We start from the raw sequence: 17,872 nt of genomic DNA, 5'->3' as shown, positions 1-17,872 counted from the left end.
AAAGGACTACACTTGTCATAGATTAAGCGTTTTTACCTGTTTTTACACCGCGCCGTGATGGATGGGGCCAATTTTGAAGTTGCAATATTTTCTTGTTAAGCGTTTTCGTGTTAAAATGTAATTACGTCTTAACAGCTCGTGTAAATTTCTGCGAGGCGTCAATTAGACGGCCCCGGATAACCTTTAATATTTTTCTTCGTTATTAACGATTTTTTATGTTTTCTAAACGGGAACACTGAAACCTTCATTATTATTAAAAACCTTAATTGGATTGTATTTTGGTAGATAATCAAAGTTTTTTCGATGGCAAAAAGTAAATTATTTGTTCCACGTTGTATAAAGTATTTTTAATCATTTTTCAAACGGGGAAACAATACAAAAAGTTTGATTACGAGGTGGGTCTCGTGCTGTTTAAAAAAACAACAACTACTAGAGTTTGTTGTCTATTCTTCATTGTAGAAACTGCCTTCCGGTGATAGGAACCTAATTGGTGCTTTTGAAAGCTGCCTACTTGAATGAATAGATGTTTATTTTTATCTATAGTTTTGCCACTCTTTCCAAACAATGATTGTATTGTAACTCTACGCTCTCGTAAAATTGCAATGTTAAATTCATTGAGCATTGAATACCTACCTACGTTAAGATTTCAAAAATCAGATGCGCGCGCTATTGTCACATACGTTAGGTACTCGTACATCGATTAGCGAGCAAACTCAGAGAGGTTAAACGTTGAAGGCATAAAATGGTAATTTAATAATCTTTCGCAGGACAATAACCTAAGTAGTACCCTAGGTCCACCTTTGTCATGTTATTGAGCCAACGATAGATGGTAATAAATTTTAATTGATCGAACCACGGTTATGGGTTATTTTAAATGTCATACAGCGAATGTTATGGGATATGAGAGCAATGTATAATGTCACAGTAATAACTTATATTTTGCGTGGTCTGCGTCCTTTGAAATATAGGTTGTAAATTATCTTTTATGGACGTTATTGTCGCGTTTGATCAGTTCAAACTAGCTAAGTTTCGGCTTGACTGCTTTTTGAACTCTATGGTTTTGAAAAAACACGAATGACAACATTAACGACCAAGTACGTATCAGGTTAAACGCAGTTGTGGGTTTTCTTGATAGTGGTTAGACTTAGAGGAATTTGTTTAATCTTTATATAACTATGAACTTTATTCATTTCATTCAGCATATTCAATTGAGTTTTTACTTCTAGCTTTTCCAAGTATGTTAATAGGGTAAATAGGATTTACGTTCGTTTATTTCATCCGATATACCTACTGTTAGTAATAAAAACAGAAACAATTTCTCATGTTTGGATCGCCTGTATCAAATAATCACAATCCTTTACGCCAGAAAACGTTTAGTACAAACTATTCGAAAGGAACTTCGGGATGCGGAATTCAATCTTTTAATCGATTACATACATTTAATTGTGACGTAATTTTAATTCGACGCCATAAAAGCACAAAAGATGATATACTAGACCGATAGCGACGCATCGATGGGGTTAAGGACAAAAAGCGCTACGCTATTCTGTTGCTTATGACATAGTGTTAAAGGTGAAAATAGCGTGATGTTATATTGTAAACGGTGCAATGTGTTGTACAGTAAGCAAGGATCGATTTTACGGCTGTCTGATCATGTCATTGGTAATGAGCGTAAAGGTATTTGAATGTTTTACGCTTGTTTCGCGCGTTTGTCCGCCCGGAGATGCTTGGGATGAAAGTACCCATTATGTCTTGAGATGTAACCGATATTATTGTGTGGTGAACGGTTAATATCGACTGGTCAGCTTATAAGTTCGGAACTTATTAAAGCTTTTTGTAAACGAAGATCTTGATAGGTCTGGATGTGAATATGTAAGAGAATACAAGCGTCTTTTAAGTGGTGGTATTCATAAAAATATCTTACCATAAAAATAAGACATAATGTCCTGTTATGTGCTGTTTCATCAGAACAAATAAAGCTTTTTGTCGTTGGTACCATATTACTGGTAAAGGGACTCCATCCTCTACATAGACTACCTACAAGATGTCATGTATTCTTCGACGTAAACGCTGTAGTAAACATTTTGTATAAAGCTCTCCTCTTAGAAATCGACCCTTACCTTTATATAATCCTATCATATATTCTCTTACAATAAAGCAGAATTCGCATTCTATATTACTGTACACAAACACGTCATACTGTTGAATGGAGAATGTTCACTAATTTTGATTATTAGCACTCCATATTCTCTGTCAAAAATAAAAAATACTAGTGAAAAAATTACTTCGATACGTCAATTAGTTTCCGATTTAGAAGTAAAACAAGTTGTAAACGCCCGGTGATGGTGTGACGTCACACCACAACACGCTCAATCTGGCTCACTCAGTCCGCTAGCGATAGCGCGCCCGTGACGTCGAAATTATAATTAAATACTTTTAAAAATGTCCAATCCAAATACCAGAAAATGATGTGCTGTTCCTAAATGTAAAAATACAACTACCAATTCGCCGGATAAGTTGTTTTTTATAGTTGCAAAGGACGTAAACAAAAAATGGTCAGAGGTGTAAAGTAAAACCTTTGCTGTCAGAATTTTCCGTGTTCTTACATAGTACTACATATTATAATAACATATTACAAATCTGCGTAGGAGAAATAGCCTGTTCAGAACTTCTTAGCTTAATAAATTATCGCATCCCATCCAGATCAACACGCTCAAAAGACTTATTTCATATACCAACCGCCAGAACCAATATGGGTCTTCATGTGCCTCTTCACAGAATGTCTAGTTTTTATAATACCTATATGAATGATCTTGATATGTTTTCTTGTTCCTCTTCGTCTTACAAAATGAATGTAAAAAAATTGCTATTGAACATATAAGAATGTTAATATGTAAAGATTTTGCAAATACGTAGACCTATTTACCTCCGTCTTTATGTACGCATGAAAATATTAATCAACGATTGTCTTTTGTGGTTTTTTCCTTGTCTTTCCTACTGCTGGGTGTTGGCAAAAATAATATTATATGTTCACAGTGAAATCACTATAAGGAGGCATTTTCATGTATTTTTAGTTAATAAGATTTTTTTTTTGTTTTATATATCTCTGTCTTTGTCTCGGTATGTTTTCCAATAAAGAAAATAAAATAAAAAATATTTTAAGAACATTGCAGCTGTTTTGCGTTATCCTTTGTTTTCTATACAAGTTTTAATATATACTAGACTGTGCTTCTGCTCTGCTCGTATGGGCTAGTATAGGTAGATGGCTAGTAAGATTTTTTCTTGTTTTAAGTTGAGAATGATATGGACAACTATACTAAAATATAAGTTGGTCGGGGAAGAATTAAACAAAAACAGGGTATAGTTCCACACAAATTCAAATGTCAGCAGGAAAATGAAGATAAACCTCAGAGATCAGCAGTGCAAAAACGCAATCGTATAGAATATTTTGAGAAACTATTAAATAAAGATGAAACTTTGGCATGACTGTTATTTTAGAATAATAATTACTATTATTGGACTATTAACGAAATTCGCGGACGAAAACCCATCAAAATACTGCGCAAGCTAAGTATAACACCTACTACAGCGCTGCCGACTTGATACTAAGCGCGGGAGCGCGGCCGCGCGGCGCGTTGTGACGTGACGTCACAAGCGGTCACGTGACTTTAGCGGGACTCGATATTTTTCGAAACTTTGAATGCGTATGAAATCAAAACTACTTGGTATTTTTGAATACGACAAAAACTAGTGTATTTGTATACATACAGGCTTTACTGAGACACAATTTCAAGGGATTTGGCATACCTAGTAACATTCTTCATTAGAACATACACACACACGCAATTCGCACACATGCAAACCATTCACAGATTCACAAGGCATTGAATGGCCGAATATATCGGACCAACAGGCTAGTTATCGGTAATTATAGATGTATGTGGATGTGGATGCCACCTGCGCTATTGTCACATGCTGTGAACATATGTGACGGATAAGTGATCGTGTCCACTGTTGGACGACACGGTTTTTGTAATAACGAGAACTAGCAACAGCTAGTTCAGGTTTTTAGTCTTCAATTTGTAAGGTTTTTTGATGTGGAATTAGAACTTGTGACATTATATGAATATATGGATTAGTAAGATTCTTGAAATCTCGTATATAATATGAATTGTTTCTTTTTTATTGAAGAAATAAACGGTGAAATGTTATGGTGTAGCCTTGCAGCGTGCTTGTATCCACATTTGATGATTAAATGTATGTTTCTTATCCTTTTTAGATAATGAATATTGTTAGGTAATAATCTTCGGGATGTTTGCAATATCGAAAAATTTCTTCTATGAACGAATTATTGAATTAGAGTCATAAAATATTAGAAATTCTACTATAATAACAATTATCTAAGCTTCGCCACAGAGTTTCGTACTATGTGTATAAGCTTTATTGTCATTACGTTTATCTATAACAATACATATCACAAAATCACCAAAAACGATAATTAAACTTATCTTCTTATATATAAAAATGAATCGCAAAATGTGTTGGTAAGCGCATAACTCGAGAACGGCTTAACCGATTTCGATAATTCTTTTTTTATTATATTCCTTGAAGTACGAGGATGGTTTTTATGTAGAGAAAACGTAAACATGTACCACGGGCGAGCCGGGGCGGACCGCTAGTTGTTAATAAAAGTCATCCTAGACAACAGTACCTCACTACAGTGGAAACGCACACTTATTTCGGTGACAAATCTTTTAAAATAATAATGAAGCCCCATGGATCGTTTCGATGCTCAATTAATTATTAAACATTATATCTCTGAATGGGTCTATCATTAGCGACATATATCATGGAATGACTGCTGTAATACAAGACGTTTGAAGATTTTTTCTAGGTTTGTTCGCTAATGTTTTAATTAAGCTAATTCTAAGAACTGTTTGTTTTATTTTTTTTTTAACTGATGGTTCAATAAACTACAGAATGTCAAAATGTTTAGAAATGTGCTATTTTATTGCATAGTTTACGTTTGATTATTTTTCCGACCCAAATATCGACCAATAGAATTGCACCAGTCGACGTCACGTGGTACAACCTACATGGTATTATACAGTGTTGCCAACTTGGTAGTCAAGCTTAGAGCTAGTGTTGTGCCAAAAAAGAGCTGAAAAAGAGCTAACTTTATCAGCTAAAGAGAGCTAAATAAAACCATTCGAACTTATTATATTTTAATCAATAAAAAACATTGTTCTTAATAATAGCACTAGGGCACTAGGTATGATTAATCTTCATCTGACCATAAGTAATATATGTTGTCATCATCGTGAAAATCAATCACCAAGGAACTTCCACTTGGGCCTGCTGCAGCCTTGTTGTATGAAGCCATTGTTTTTTGCGCTTTATGTGATTAATTAAGTCATTTTTTTTGCGTTTATTTCGCATCGACAATAACTGCAGAAGGCTTTTGTATTATCATTGCTGACTTCTTTTAACCAGCCCTGAAAATCGGGCTCAGAGAGCCATTCCTGGCGGAATTTCTGGGTGTATGGTTTACTACAGGACATAATTTTCACAATAAAGTCTTCACTTCAGTCACTTTCATATAACAAACTTAACTTTATCACAAAACAAACACTAATCTCTCAAATGACTAAACTTTCCAGTTTCCACATACGTAAGATGAATGAATACCATTTGTAATGAAAGCGCAAGAAAGAAATCGTGTACGGCGAATGTGGGGGAATTCCCTCGGGCGGGCGGGGAAAATCTCTATATGATCTATGGTTTGGTACAATACGTGTACAATACGAAATGGCTGCGTTCAATAATAATAAACCTTCACTTCGTGTGTGGATTGTGGATTTGAAGCCAAAAAGCTACCGTCGTATGGCAAACTGAAAAAGAGCTAGAATAGTCGTAAAAAGAAGCTAAGGAGCTAAATGGTTTTTTTTAGAGCTGATAATTGATAAATAGAGCCAAATTTAGCTCTAAAAGAGCTGATTTGGCAACACTGATTATACTGATAATTTTTTGAAAATTTTCTTTGGTCGTTGACGTCAAACTGACAGGTTCAATTCAATTGTGAAATTATTGGCCGACATTTGGGACGGAAAAATAATCTCCTGAAAACCACACGAGCTTCAAAATTATCTGGCATTTCCCTCAAGGTTCCCTGCAAACAAATAAAGTCGTCAAGTTTTTCAGGAAAATTTTTTAACCTTGACTAAAAACTTGACTCCTTCATTTGTTTGCAACGAACCTATCGGAAAATACCCGATAATTTTGAAGCTCTTGTGGTATTATAAGTGATAAAAATTAAAACAATGAATAAAATTATTCTTATCTCTGATAAAAAAAACCTAAGTCAAGTAACTATTTTACTTTATTTTAGTAAAAAAATTTTTATCAAGCAGTACCATAATTAAACCCAAAAAACCCACACTACGAAAACTTTAAAAATAACTTTACAGTTACTAAAGTAGGTAATATCGAAGAATAATTAACTATGGTGACACATAACTACCGATTAATTTCATTATAAAAAATAACTAACGATTACTATGGACGACAGTTTTTGCTACTTAATTATATGTACGCTCAATTTTTTATCCATTTGTCATTATAGGCGAATGAACTGTTAAGGGACTACAATTGTAGACCACGTGTATCTATTGAAAAATACTTATTTTGGAAACATAAAAAAATAAACATGTTTTTTATATAACTAATTTTGTATAGTAGCCGAAATTCGACTTATTAATTCTAACGCCTTTTACCTCTGTTCCACAGTCCACTGCACGTGTCGCGATGAAAAATTATTAAAACTGCATTGCAATTTGCAATCATCGAGATATGTATATGTAATGATTGCAATAGCAAAACTACGGTAGACGTATGATTATTCATTGCAGTAGGTGGAGGATACCTTCTTATATACGTATGACACCCACTATGAATTAATAAATAGTAAAATATATAATAATAAATAGGGTTATACTCTAACTACATACATTACAGATTTCTTTAGAGATTACTAATTACACAGTACAAATAATAGTTATGATATACTTAATCTTCAAGCACAAAATGTACATGTCTCAATTATTTGCGCCTCATTTTAAACTGATTTGTTTGCTTTCACGAAGTAATTACCACGAAAAGAAGCGTCATCGCATTGAAAAAGATCACACATTTACGAGTCACCATGACTACCGATGCCTCCAAAACTTAGTTAAATTGAAAATCCACTTGTAAACAGTAAAATTTAGGGCCCTAGCAACAGGGCTGCCAATGCATTTTGTGCTTTAAACGATGATAATAAGGGCTCAATTGTTGACACATTTTGAAATTCGGCATTCCAAAGCGTAAAAACCTATGGCCGGATGCCCCTTTGTACTATTAATTTACCTTAAAGTGAGCTAAAAATAGACATTTATTCGTGACTACCGTTTTAGTTTCTCGGCTTTGTATTTTGGTTCTAAAAGTAAAAGTAGAACGTGATTCTGTCTTGTTTGTTTTAATTTCTAAGGTTGTATTCAAATTACATTATTAAGATACTCAAAAGTCCCGCGCAAGCGTAAGCTGCGTAACGGAATAAGTAAAAAGGAATAATTTACTTCTCTCAAATTCTGAAAGCTTCAAATATCAATAAATCTTGACAAAAAACTTTTTGGCATAGATCGTAGTCTTTATTAAAACCCTTTAACATACATTACACATATTTTATAAAAAAAATACAGATCTAACAATCCATAACATATACAGATAAACGTTAAACTTATAAAACCCCGATGGGAGTAAAGCAAGGTACTAAATTGTCCCTTATATGTATTACTTTTACCGTTTTAGCATCATTTCTACAAGTTTAAGAACTCAGGAAATAGGACTATTTCTTCAATAGGTTACAAACTTACAAACGGATGTATGTAGCATTGTTAAACGACAAAGCAAGCGCCCTTTATAAAAAAGACAATTTCTAAGAACACATGTTCACTTTTTCGCAAGGCGATTAATAAATTTTTTTTGGCCCTCGAAATGTCGAGATATCGCGGTCGAGTCATTGATTAAGACAGGAAACTGTTCATTAGGCAGAGAATGACTTCATTCCATCGAGGCAATTGTACGATAACCCTAATGGTAATTATATTTTGAATACAAATACACTTACGTTGTTCATGTGAACGGTGGATTCGAGTTTAAATGTAGGCTTTTTGTATGTGCGAAAAAAAGGTTTTATTAGCTAAGGAATTTATTAGCTAATCAACTTAGAATTGATTAAAATAGATTAAAATAACGTAGGTACTAATTTAAACCACAGTAACATGTAAAGTTTTATTTCTGATGTTATCTGTATGAATTATTTTAAATTTACTTGGTATTTGGTAACATATTCCACGCTAAATTGTATAAAGGATCACAAAGTAAGGTAGTTAGGTGGTACGTTTATACACACCCATAAAGTATAAAGGCCTATTACAGTAATTGTGGCACATACAACTAAATCTTTGAAGTCCTTGAGTGTGATCGTATCTCTTTTGTCCATTGTCGACTCGCGAAAAGTACATATTTTTTATAACATTATTTCTAAGAGGAAAACTAAATAACATTAAAAAATACAATCGCGACACACCTGTGTCAAATTCTTCTATTCAGCTCAAATAAAAATAAACAAAGCCGCGAAAAAACGAAACATAATAAGGAAATTGACAACTGAGATTTTAATACGCCATTTTTTCCCGCGCTGATGTAAGCGAGGTCAACGCCCCGCACCTGTTGCTCACTATTTTTTTTTTCTAAATCATGTCTAGCCGTGGACACTGGTCTATTAAGCACTCAGTTTTTTTTACCTGTGTTATTGGTTATTGATTTATTTTTAAGTCGGATTGGAGCGGTGTTTAATCGTGAAACAGTGCGCGGTAGACCGCGTTGTTATGTTGATTTTGCTTCATGTAAATTGTAAACACTTCGAACCTTATAACTATACACATCATCACTATATAGTATAAAACAAAGTCGCTTTCTCTGTCCCTATGTCCCTAATATGTATGCTTAAATCTTTAAAACTACGCAACGGATTTTGATGCGGTTTTTTTTAATAGAGAGAGTGATTCAAGAGGAAGGTTTTAGTATATAATTTATTATGTTTTAGGCAAAGCGGGCGAAGCCGCGGGCGGAAAGCTAGTATTACTTATTATACAGTTTCAACTTTATGAAAATGCAACTTAGTTATTGTTTACATTGCAATTTGCAATATTGTAATCTAATGTGTACTGAATTAATTTTCGTTAACGGGATTCATAAACGTTATTTTAATAGCACAAAATATTAATTTGATAGTTATTTAATTATTGCTGGCTATTGCAGGTATCCAGATATATCTAATCGAAATCATTGAAAGAACGTCTCAAAAACTCAAAGATATGACATTTTATTTCCTAAATTTCCTAAGTATTACCCAACGGTATTACGAGTACCTTACCTTACATAAGTAAGTACTTATATGTATAAATAAGTATGAACGTATGTACAATAACATAACAAACAACTAGTTGCTAGGATACACTAAGGACAGTAAAACATCTCTGATAAAGATCACAATAACATGGTATGGTGGTTTACGACTGTTTAAGTGCCCACTTCAATGGAAACCGAACAGAATGCCTTCATGTATTCGTCTAATCTAACCACTTTAAGTTTTAAGAAAAATTATATGACCCAAGCTGGGAGTTTGGTAATAAGTGCGTATAAGAGGGGTTTTAAGTAATGATAGATTATATCAAAGATATGCTATCTAGTCCGGGATACATCGCCCATTTTTGCGAGTGATTACTATCAAGCTAATTTTTCGTGAGTAGCTTTATTTTGATGAGATGCCCAATAATTTCATGTACGAAACTCTCGATTGTGGTAGCTACCAGAGGAAACAAGGATAAAATATTTTGATTTGATGGTTCACAAATATTAATTACTAACTGAATGTTTTTTTTTGTTCAATCTCAAGATAATTATCTAAATTATTCGAAAAAATATTTGTCCTACAAAATCTATGGTTTGATCAAAGAGTCCCCCTTTCCAATGTGTATCGATAACGAAGTCATCATAAATGATTACTAACCAGCTGATTTTTTTATTTTCACTTATTTAATACTTATATAATTCAACAGACATATTGTCCTACAAATTGCGTAATAAATATTTGAGAACCGTCAAATCAAAAATTTTTATCCTTGTTACCTCTGTAAGCTACCACAATCGAGAGTTTCGTACATGAAATTATTGGGCATCTCATCAAAATAAAGCTACTCACGAAAAATTAGCTTGATAGTAATCACTTGCAAAAATGGGCGATGTATCCCGGACTAATCTTTTTGTAAGTATATAAAATACGTAAACGGGTATTTTTTGATTGAATTGTTGACGTCAATCATTTTGTGTGTGTAATAATTTCAAACACGTATTGAAAATGATTAACAACCCTTACCTAAACACTTCAATTAAAACCACAAACCGCAAATCTATTTCTAAAACTAACAAATATGTAATCATACAATCACATTATAGTCAGTCGAATTATAATTTTTATTTGCAGACACTTGCTATTAAGAACGTTATTTTAGTTAAAATAATAGCTCAACAACTTATAATCTACAAATAGTTAAATCCTACTACTATTATAAAGGCGAAAGTTTGTAAGTATGGATGTATGGATGTATGGATGTTTGTTACTCTTTCACGTAAAAACTTCTGAATGGATTTGAATGAAACTTTACCACAATATAGCTTATACATCAGAATAACACATAGGATAGGTTTTATCCCGGAAATCCCACGGGAACGGAACTATGCGGGTTTTTGTTTGAAAACGCGGGCGAAGCCGCGGGTGGAAAGCTAGTTAATACATAAATAAATATTTCAGAACGATTTTCATATACTTACGGCACGATCTGATCCCATACTCAGCTTTCGCTTGTGTTATGGAAACCAAATGGCTGATAAACATACATATATAATTTTAAATAAATACTTATATAGATAATCCTACTACTATTATAAAGGCGAAAGTTTGTAAGTATGGATGTATGGATGTTTGTTACTCTTTCACGTAAAAACTTCTGAATGGATTTGAATGAAACTTTACCACAATATAGCTTATACATCAGAATAACACATAGGATAGGTTTTATCCCGGAAATCCCACGGGAACGGAACTATGCGGGTTTTTGTTTGAAAACGCGGGCGGAGCCGCGGGTGGAAAGCTAGTTAATACAAAAATATTTCAGAACGATTTTCACATACTTACGGCACGATCTGATCCCATACTCAGCTTTCGCTTGTGTTATGGAAACCAAATGGCTGATAAACATACATATATAATTTTAAATAAATACTTGTATAGATAATTAATACCCAGAGACAGAGCATATATTTATGTCCATCACACAAATATTTGCCCTGAGTGGGAATCGAACTCACGACCTCTGACTTGGAATGCAGTCCTTATACTTGCAATATATACTACGATTCATTAATTTTAAATATCAAAATGAACATTATACTAATTTGAGAAGCTTTATTATAATGAATGCTACCACCCACTCGCAAACTATGACAGAGATTATCAAAATGATGGATGACATAGCCAATAATTGATTCATAAGTGTAAGAGTTCCGGCTATTGAGTCACAGTTTATTGATATTTATATGGTCTTCTTAAATAAATGATTTAATGTTATTGACCATTTGCCGTGGGTTCATAGCAGGTCGCCCTTTATATGGAAAAAGTACATAAAATAATGTCATTAGGTCTTTAAAAAATAAATAATAAGAAGTCTATAAAAATAACAAGTTGTCAATTATAGCACTTTTTTCATTTCCGCTTAGAGAAAATATATTATTTTAATGTTATTTCTATTTCAAGGAAGAGAATTTAGATTAACTTCTTGTATTGGTATAATTCAATTTAGTTGCTCCATGTTCAATATATTATTCCGCACGCGGCTTCGCCCGCTTTGTCTAAAACCTAATAAATTATATATCTACTAAAACTTTCCTCTTGACTCACTATCTATTACAAAAAACCGCATCAAAATCCGTTGCGAAGTTTTAAAGATTTAAGTATACATAGAGACATAGGGACAGAAAAAGCGACTTTGTTTTATACTATGTAGTGATATATAAAAAATACGCTACGAATTGGAACGTTTTTGGAACGTCGTAAAAAACTTGTAATAGCATACATTTGTACTAACTGTAATCATCACTCCTATAAAACTACTAAATCATTTCTATCAATACATTTTCCTCCTTAATTTAAAACTTAACCATCAAGATCTATTAGCAAACCGCAAACTCCTCAAGAACTCCATTCACAAATCACCTGAGTCGTGACCTGCCGCCTAACTGTCTAACTGCTAACACTATCCTTTCTCAAACATTTTAAAATACAATTTGGGTCACTCAACTCTGATCAATACATATAAAATTGTACATATAAATAAGTTCTTAACATCCCAATGTCACGATGATTCTTTACAGTCAATAATTTAATAAGCTTTCAATCATTGTATTTAATTTTAAGAACAAAGTTTTATTTGTATTTTTTCCTTTTTCTCCAGGTCAATTAAATTTTAAAAATTAAGTTCTTTTTCCTTTTTCTCTAGGTCAATAGAAGTCTGGTTGAAATCTGGTCGACGTCACAGCGAAGTTCTCGATGAGCAGAAGTTGAGTGAGGGAGAGATGAGGCGACCCGGGGCAACCATCTTGTTTTGGCTGAAATGTGAACAGGTCAGTTTAATTTAGAAACTTTTTAAAGTATCTTGAACGCAATTTAAAAGAGTTTTAAACACACTTTATTTATTGTTTTTCTAAAAGTTGATTGTAATAAAGTGTGGTTTCAGGTAAGTTTTTTAACAATTGCCTTTTATATAGAGTTCCGTAGCAAAAGCTTACAACATACAAATGGAACGAAAAATAAATATTTAAAGAGGACTACAGAATTAACGAGATTTTTTGCCAATTTTTGTGTATTGGTACGGAACCTCTTGCGCGTATACGACACGCGCTTGGCTGGTCTGAAATATTTTTACAGGAAGCAACAGTTTATACAACAATTTTATTGTTCCTTAATGATAATTTCAAAACATCCGTAGTTCACATTTTTAATTATAAAAGTATTTACGTTTAAAGGGCAATACAATCATAGTACAATAATGTACAGGTGAACAACATTGAAACAAAAAAGTAATCACGATTTTATTGTGACAGGTGAATTTTATTTAAAATTAATTTACGATAAATGTTTTATCGAGAAACTATTGCGTCTCATCTTAATGTGTTTCAGAATAGCTGTAATACTATAAAATTACTATCATCGGATCTGTATAAAAAGCTATTAGATCGCTTAATTAGCTACCCTTAAATATTGAAAACCACCCGCTATAATGGTGGTTCAATAACAGGGTTGCGATCAATTTAATAATCAAAAAGTATTCAATAAAAATGTTTAATTATAAGTAAGTACAGATAATACAATATAAGCTACCGGACATCAAGTGCAAAATAATTTCACACTAATTAGTAGATACATTGCATTGGAAACTTGAACTCAGAAATATTCAACTACAGTTCAACGATACGAACGTTTTAATTGCTTATATCTCGAATATAAAAAGTCTAAAAAGAACAAAATAAAATGTGAAGTCGGCAACCCTATTTCGCTAGGGGTTAAAAAAATATAAACAACGTATCACCTGCTCGTGCCGAGATTGGCAGGTGCATAGCAACGCATCTGCAACAATGCATTTTGGAACTTTCAACCTTATATCTAGACCAATAGGGTATAAAATAGCGTAGTAGGGTTATAGTTCACCTGCGCACACGTCGAAACAACCATTTATAGGGAATACCGCTATCTTGAGGAATTGTTGTTTGTTAAAAGAATTCAGTATTACGTTTGAGCGCACCCCATTTGTTTGAAAAGGTTAGATAGAGATAATCCTGACGGCTCTAATTATGAAGATGATATTTGAAAGGTGTTGGGAGTTGACAGATATGGGTGTATTTTGGAACTATCTATTAATCAATTTGCTTTGTATTTAGTCAAGTTATTAACAAAAAGTACCTTATCGTAGGTGTGGTTTTTAATATGTAGGTATGTGGGTTTGAATTTTGTATAAATCTCTAAAACTACCAGACCGATTCCGAAAGCTACAAGTTAAGTTGATAAATGTCAAATTATGTAATTGACGTTAAAACGTTAAAAACTAAAAAGTGCTCCGGGAGTCTATTTTATTAATAAACTAGCGGTCCGCCCCGGCTTCGCCCGTGGTACATATTTACGTTTTCTCTACATAAGAACCATCCTCGCACTTCAAGGAATATAATAAAAAAAGAATTATCGAAATCGGTTCAGCCGTTCTCGAGTTATGCGCTTACCAACACATTTTGCGATTCATTTTTATATATAAGAACTAAGAAGATGTTTGAGTTTGAATTTACGTTATTCCTTAGTAACATAAACTATGCCATATTTGTCTCTCCCTACGGCTACGCACGATACTTCAAGGAGATATATTATTTATTAATCAAGTTGAATTCAATCAATAAAAACAGACTCAGATTTCTCAATAATCACAATATGTGACGCATATCACCAGCTGCATAACAATTTTGCCCAGCAAATCGAATTCACGTATGCGTGTGGTCAATTGGTCTCATTAAAACCTATCCGAGCGGCTGTTAACATTAACCGGCCGAATTGAATGTCGATAAACCTTATTCTTGTTTCTTTTCGCGAGCAGACCATTAACACACACCTGGCTAGCAATCATTATTTCTAGGTACACCTTGTGGAAATATGTATGGATTTAATACAGTGTCAGGATTAAGGAGTTACCGTGATGATATATGTGACACATTTATTTTGAGACTCGTTACATTATAAAAATGAAAAATGTGTGCATATGCTTGTTGATACTTTGTATAATGTTGTGCATTCGAAATAGATTGCTGTAAGATGAATGTGGAAAAGGGTAAGTATTTAGAATCGTATAACTTTTTTTTGTCAATAATTATTTCTGCGTCTGAGATGTTGTTTCTGTTTTGTTACTTGATAGCCACTAAATTTAGAAGTAACACTCGGAACTAGGCGTCAATTTTGAGAGTGAAACGTATTTTTTTACAATACTAGAGTTCTAATTGAACTCGAAATTCACACATCATTACAATGCATATTGTAAATAAAGTGAAATCCCATGTCCCCTAGTGGGGTAAGGGGCAGATGCATTATGCATACATCTGTTTCACTGATCGATTTTCTTTAGGGACAAGTAGGTGATCAGCAGACACAGAATGTCCTGCCAGACCGAGACATTTTTTTTCTTCGTCTCCACCGGGAATCGAACCCAGGACCCCTCGGTTCTACGCTCACGCGTCAACCACTGTACCAAGGAGGCGGTCGTATTGTAAATAGCTATAGGGAAAAAAGGAAAAGCTTCTTTATTGACACGATATTACTATAATAATATAAATAAGTATTGCATAACAAAAAGGACAATGAAACGCAGTCTCACAAACGAACACAAACAGGTGACCTGTGGAATTCAACGCTAAACCACCAACAATATAATTGTACTTTATATAACGGTGAATTTACATCAAACGAACATAGAGATATAGCTAGAGCAAGAGCATTCTTTCGTGATCTTTTAGTGTAAACGAAAACTTTAAACTCGTATTCAGTGTTGTTCAGTATTAGAACATTGCATAGAATATTTTCGAACGCACTGAGAACAACGAAAGAATGCTCTACGCCTGTTTAAACTAAAAGAATTTGACATAGTGGGGTAAGAATGAGTATTCACTCGTTTGGTATAAATGCACCGTAAGAGACGATTATAACTAAGCACTATCCATTATAAAGTACAGGTGAAGGAACCTATAAGGAGTTACGCAGCTGTATGCTAAAATAAAGACGGTTTTTAGGCCCTTTAAAAACTTACTATATTTATATGCGTTTTAAATGTTTAAGTTCTATGGATATATGAAATGATTATCTGTTTATATGATTCATTAATAATATATTAGATTATGGAATATCGTAAAGTGAAACAGGATCTAAATATTTAATATGAATTAGTTGGCATCGGAATTGAGGGAACACCAAAAAATATAAATATTATATCGATACTTACTTATGAGAAAGCACTCAACCATATTTTTAAAAACTTTGAAGAAACGTAATTTATAGAAAAGAGGTAAGAATTCAATTTAACACATTTACAATATTTTAATCATACCTTAAATGTAACAAGATTATCCTTTGATTTGTCAATAACGTTTAAATAATCAAATAATTTCTTTTGAAAATATTAACTTTCTATATCCGGTATTTGATGAGCAATTTTGATATTTTTATTGCATTACTTCTACTTTCTATGGTTCAAATATCTTTGGAAAAGTGTCAAATTGATTATTCTATGTACCTAGTTCCGAACTTGCTTCTAGAGCGAGATATTTATGAGCTTTTTTACTTTATGCTCATTGTATAAAGAAGTCTACCAACGATAGCGAAGATCTATCATAAGAAGCTAACTACTAATCTATAAAACATATCCATATTCATTTAAACTAATTTTATTGATACAGATAAGAAATATTTGCATTTACAAGAAAGCGTATACAGTATATACGTATACAATACATTTTTATGACGTCTGTGGTCGAAGGCAGGTGCGATGCGTGCGTCCTGCAATGTAATCTTTTAAAACAGCCTGTAAAACAGCAATAATTCACAATACACATATATCTGTAGTAATATTTCTTCGTATAAAGGTCAGTGCTTTTTATTTATTTCGTTATTACGTTGGATCGGTCGCGTGAACCTTAATAGCAAGGGTGTTGGCTTTTTCGTTTTTAGTTTATTTTTACTTGAAAATAGCGAATTATTCATTACTTTCATGTTGTAGGATGTAAGAAATTCCTTGGTTCAACATTCGACGTGTTGGTTGTCAGTACTAAATATAAAATTTTAATAAAATAAAAAGAAAGTCTTAAAAGAAAAATAACTACCTCTCTACAAGTATTGAAGTTAAGTACAAAGCAAAGAGCAATACGCGAAAACTTAATTTCCATAATTATTAAATAGCGGTACGTATTAAATATACAATGCCTGAACTTTAATAACTTAATATGATCATTAACAATGATACTCATTATTTTTATTACTTTACAATTAAGATAGAAGCTTCGTGGGGGCCTTTATCCTTAATTTACCCGATCATTGCATTCTATTAAGAGAATTACCTATCATTCTGTCCTATTCTATCTCGATGCTAATAAAAGAGATAATGCTAACAAGGATTCTACTAAACGGTGCATTAGTATGTATCTTGAATACAATTCGGAGGGCACGCGTATGTCGCGTGGTTATACCCACCTGTTGCGATACACCCCTAGTGAGGTTTATACAGGGTGATTTTATTTGTTTTAAATAAATATGATTGAATAAAAAGTGTGATATTTATACTGCTTCCTAGATACTGTATGCGAAACATACGGGGACTTTTTAAGTAAATTCTGCACACTACAAAACCTTAGTTTTGTAGCTTTATACTTGTTAGTTTTTATGATTCTTATTCTATTACTTTAACTATACTTTTACATGTAGAATATAATAGAAAACACTTTATTGTACAATGCACACAAAAACAACATTTATAGAAACGATAGGTAACTTAAAATTAATGTACAATTTGGCGCTTAAAAGCGATTTCTTCCAGGCAACCTTGGGATACAGGAAAAATAAATAGTAACAGAAGCGACCCCTATCCTTCAAAAGGCTGCTCACATGTATTATTCTGAACTGTCGCAGACGCCA

General features: G+C 33.0%; 2 protein-coding genes across 2 annotated transcripts in view; both read left to right on the top strand.

Annotated features, from left to right (window-relative positions):
- Positions 1-17,872, top strand: part of Abp1 (Actin binding protein 1) — a 175,582-nt gene that overhangs the window by 7,962 nt on the left and 149,748 nt on the right. The window lies entirely within an intron of this gene.
- The window catches only part of LOC149484242 (uncharacterized), a 203,033-nt gene that overhangs the window by 150,997 nt on the left and 34,164 nt on the right, over positions 1-17,872 (top strand). The window contains exon 4 of the mRNA XM_089701823.1: positions 12,657-12,780. Within this exon, the coding sequence (XP_089557949.1) occupies positions 12,657-12,780 (124 nt within the window). The remainder of the gene's footprint in view (positions 1-12,656; positions 12,781-17,872) is intronic.

The sequence above is a fragment of the Colias philodice genome, chromosome 12 (genome assembly GCF_061535455.1).
Source record: "Colias philodice isolate Cphi_HAF_F1 chromosome 12, ilColPhil1 Martin Lab GWU primary, whole genome shotgun sequence".
NCBI lineage: Eukaryota > Metazoa > Arthropoda > Insecta > Lepidoptera > Pieridae > Colias > Colias philodice.
Note: the sequence above shows the minus strand (reverse complement) of the source record. Positions and strands in the feature narration are given on the sequence as shown.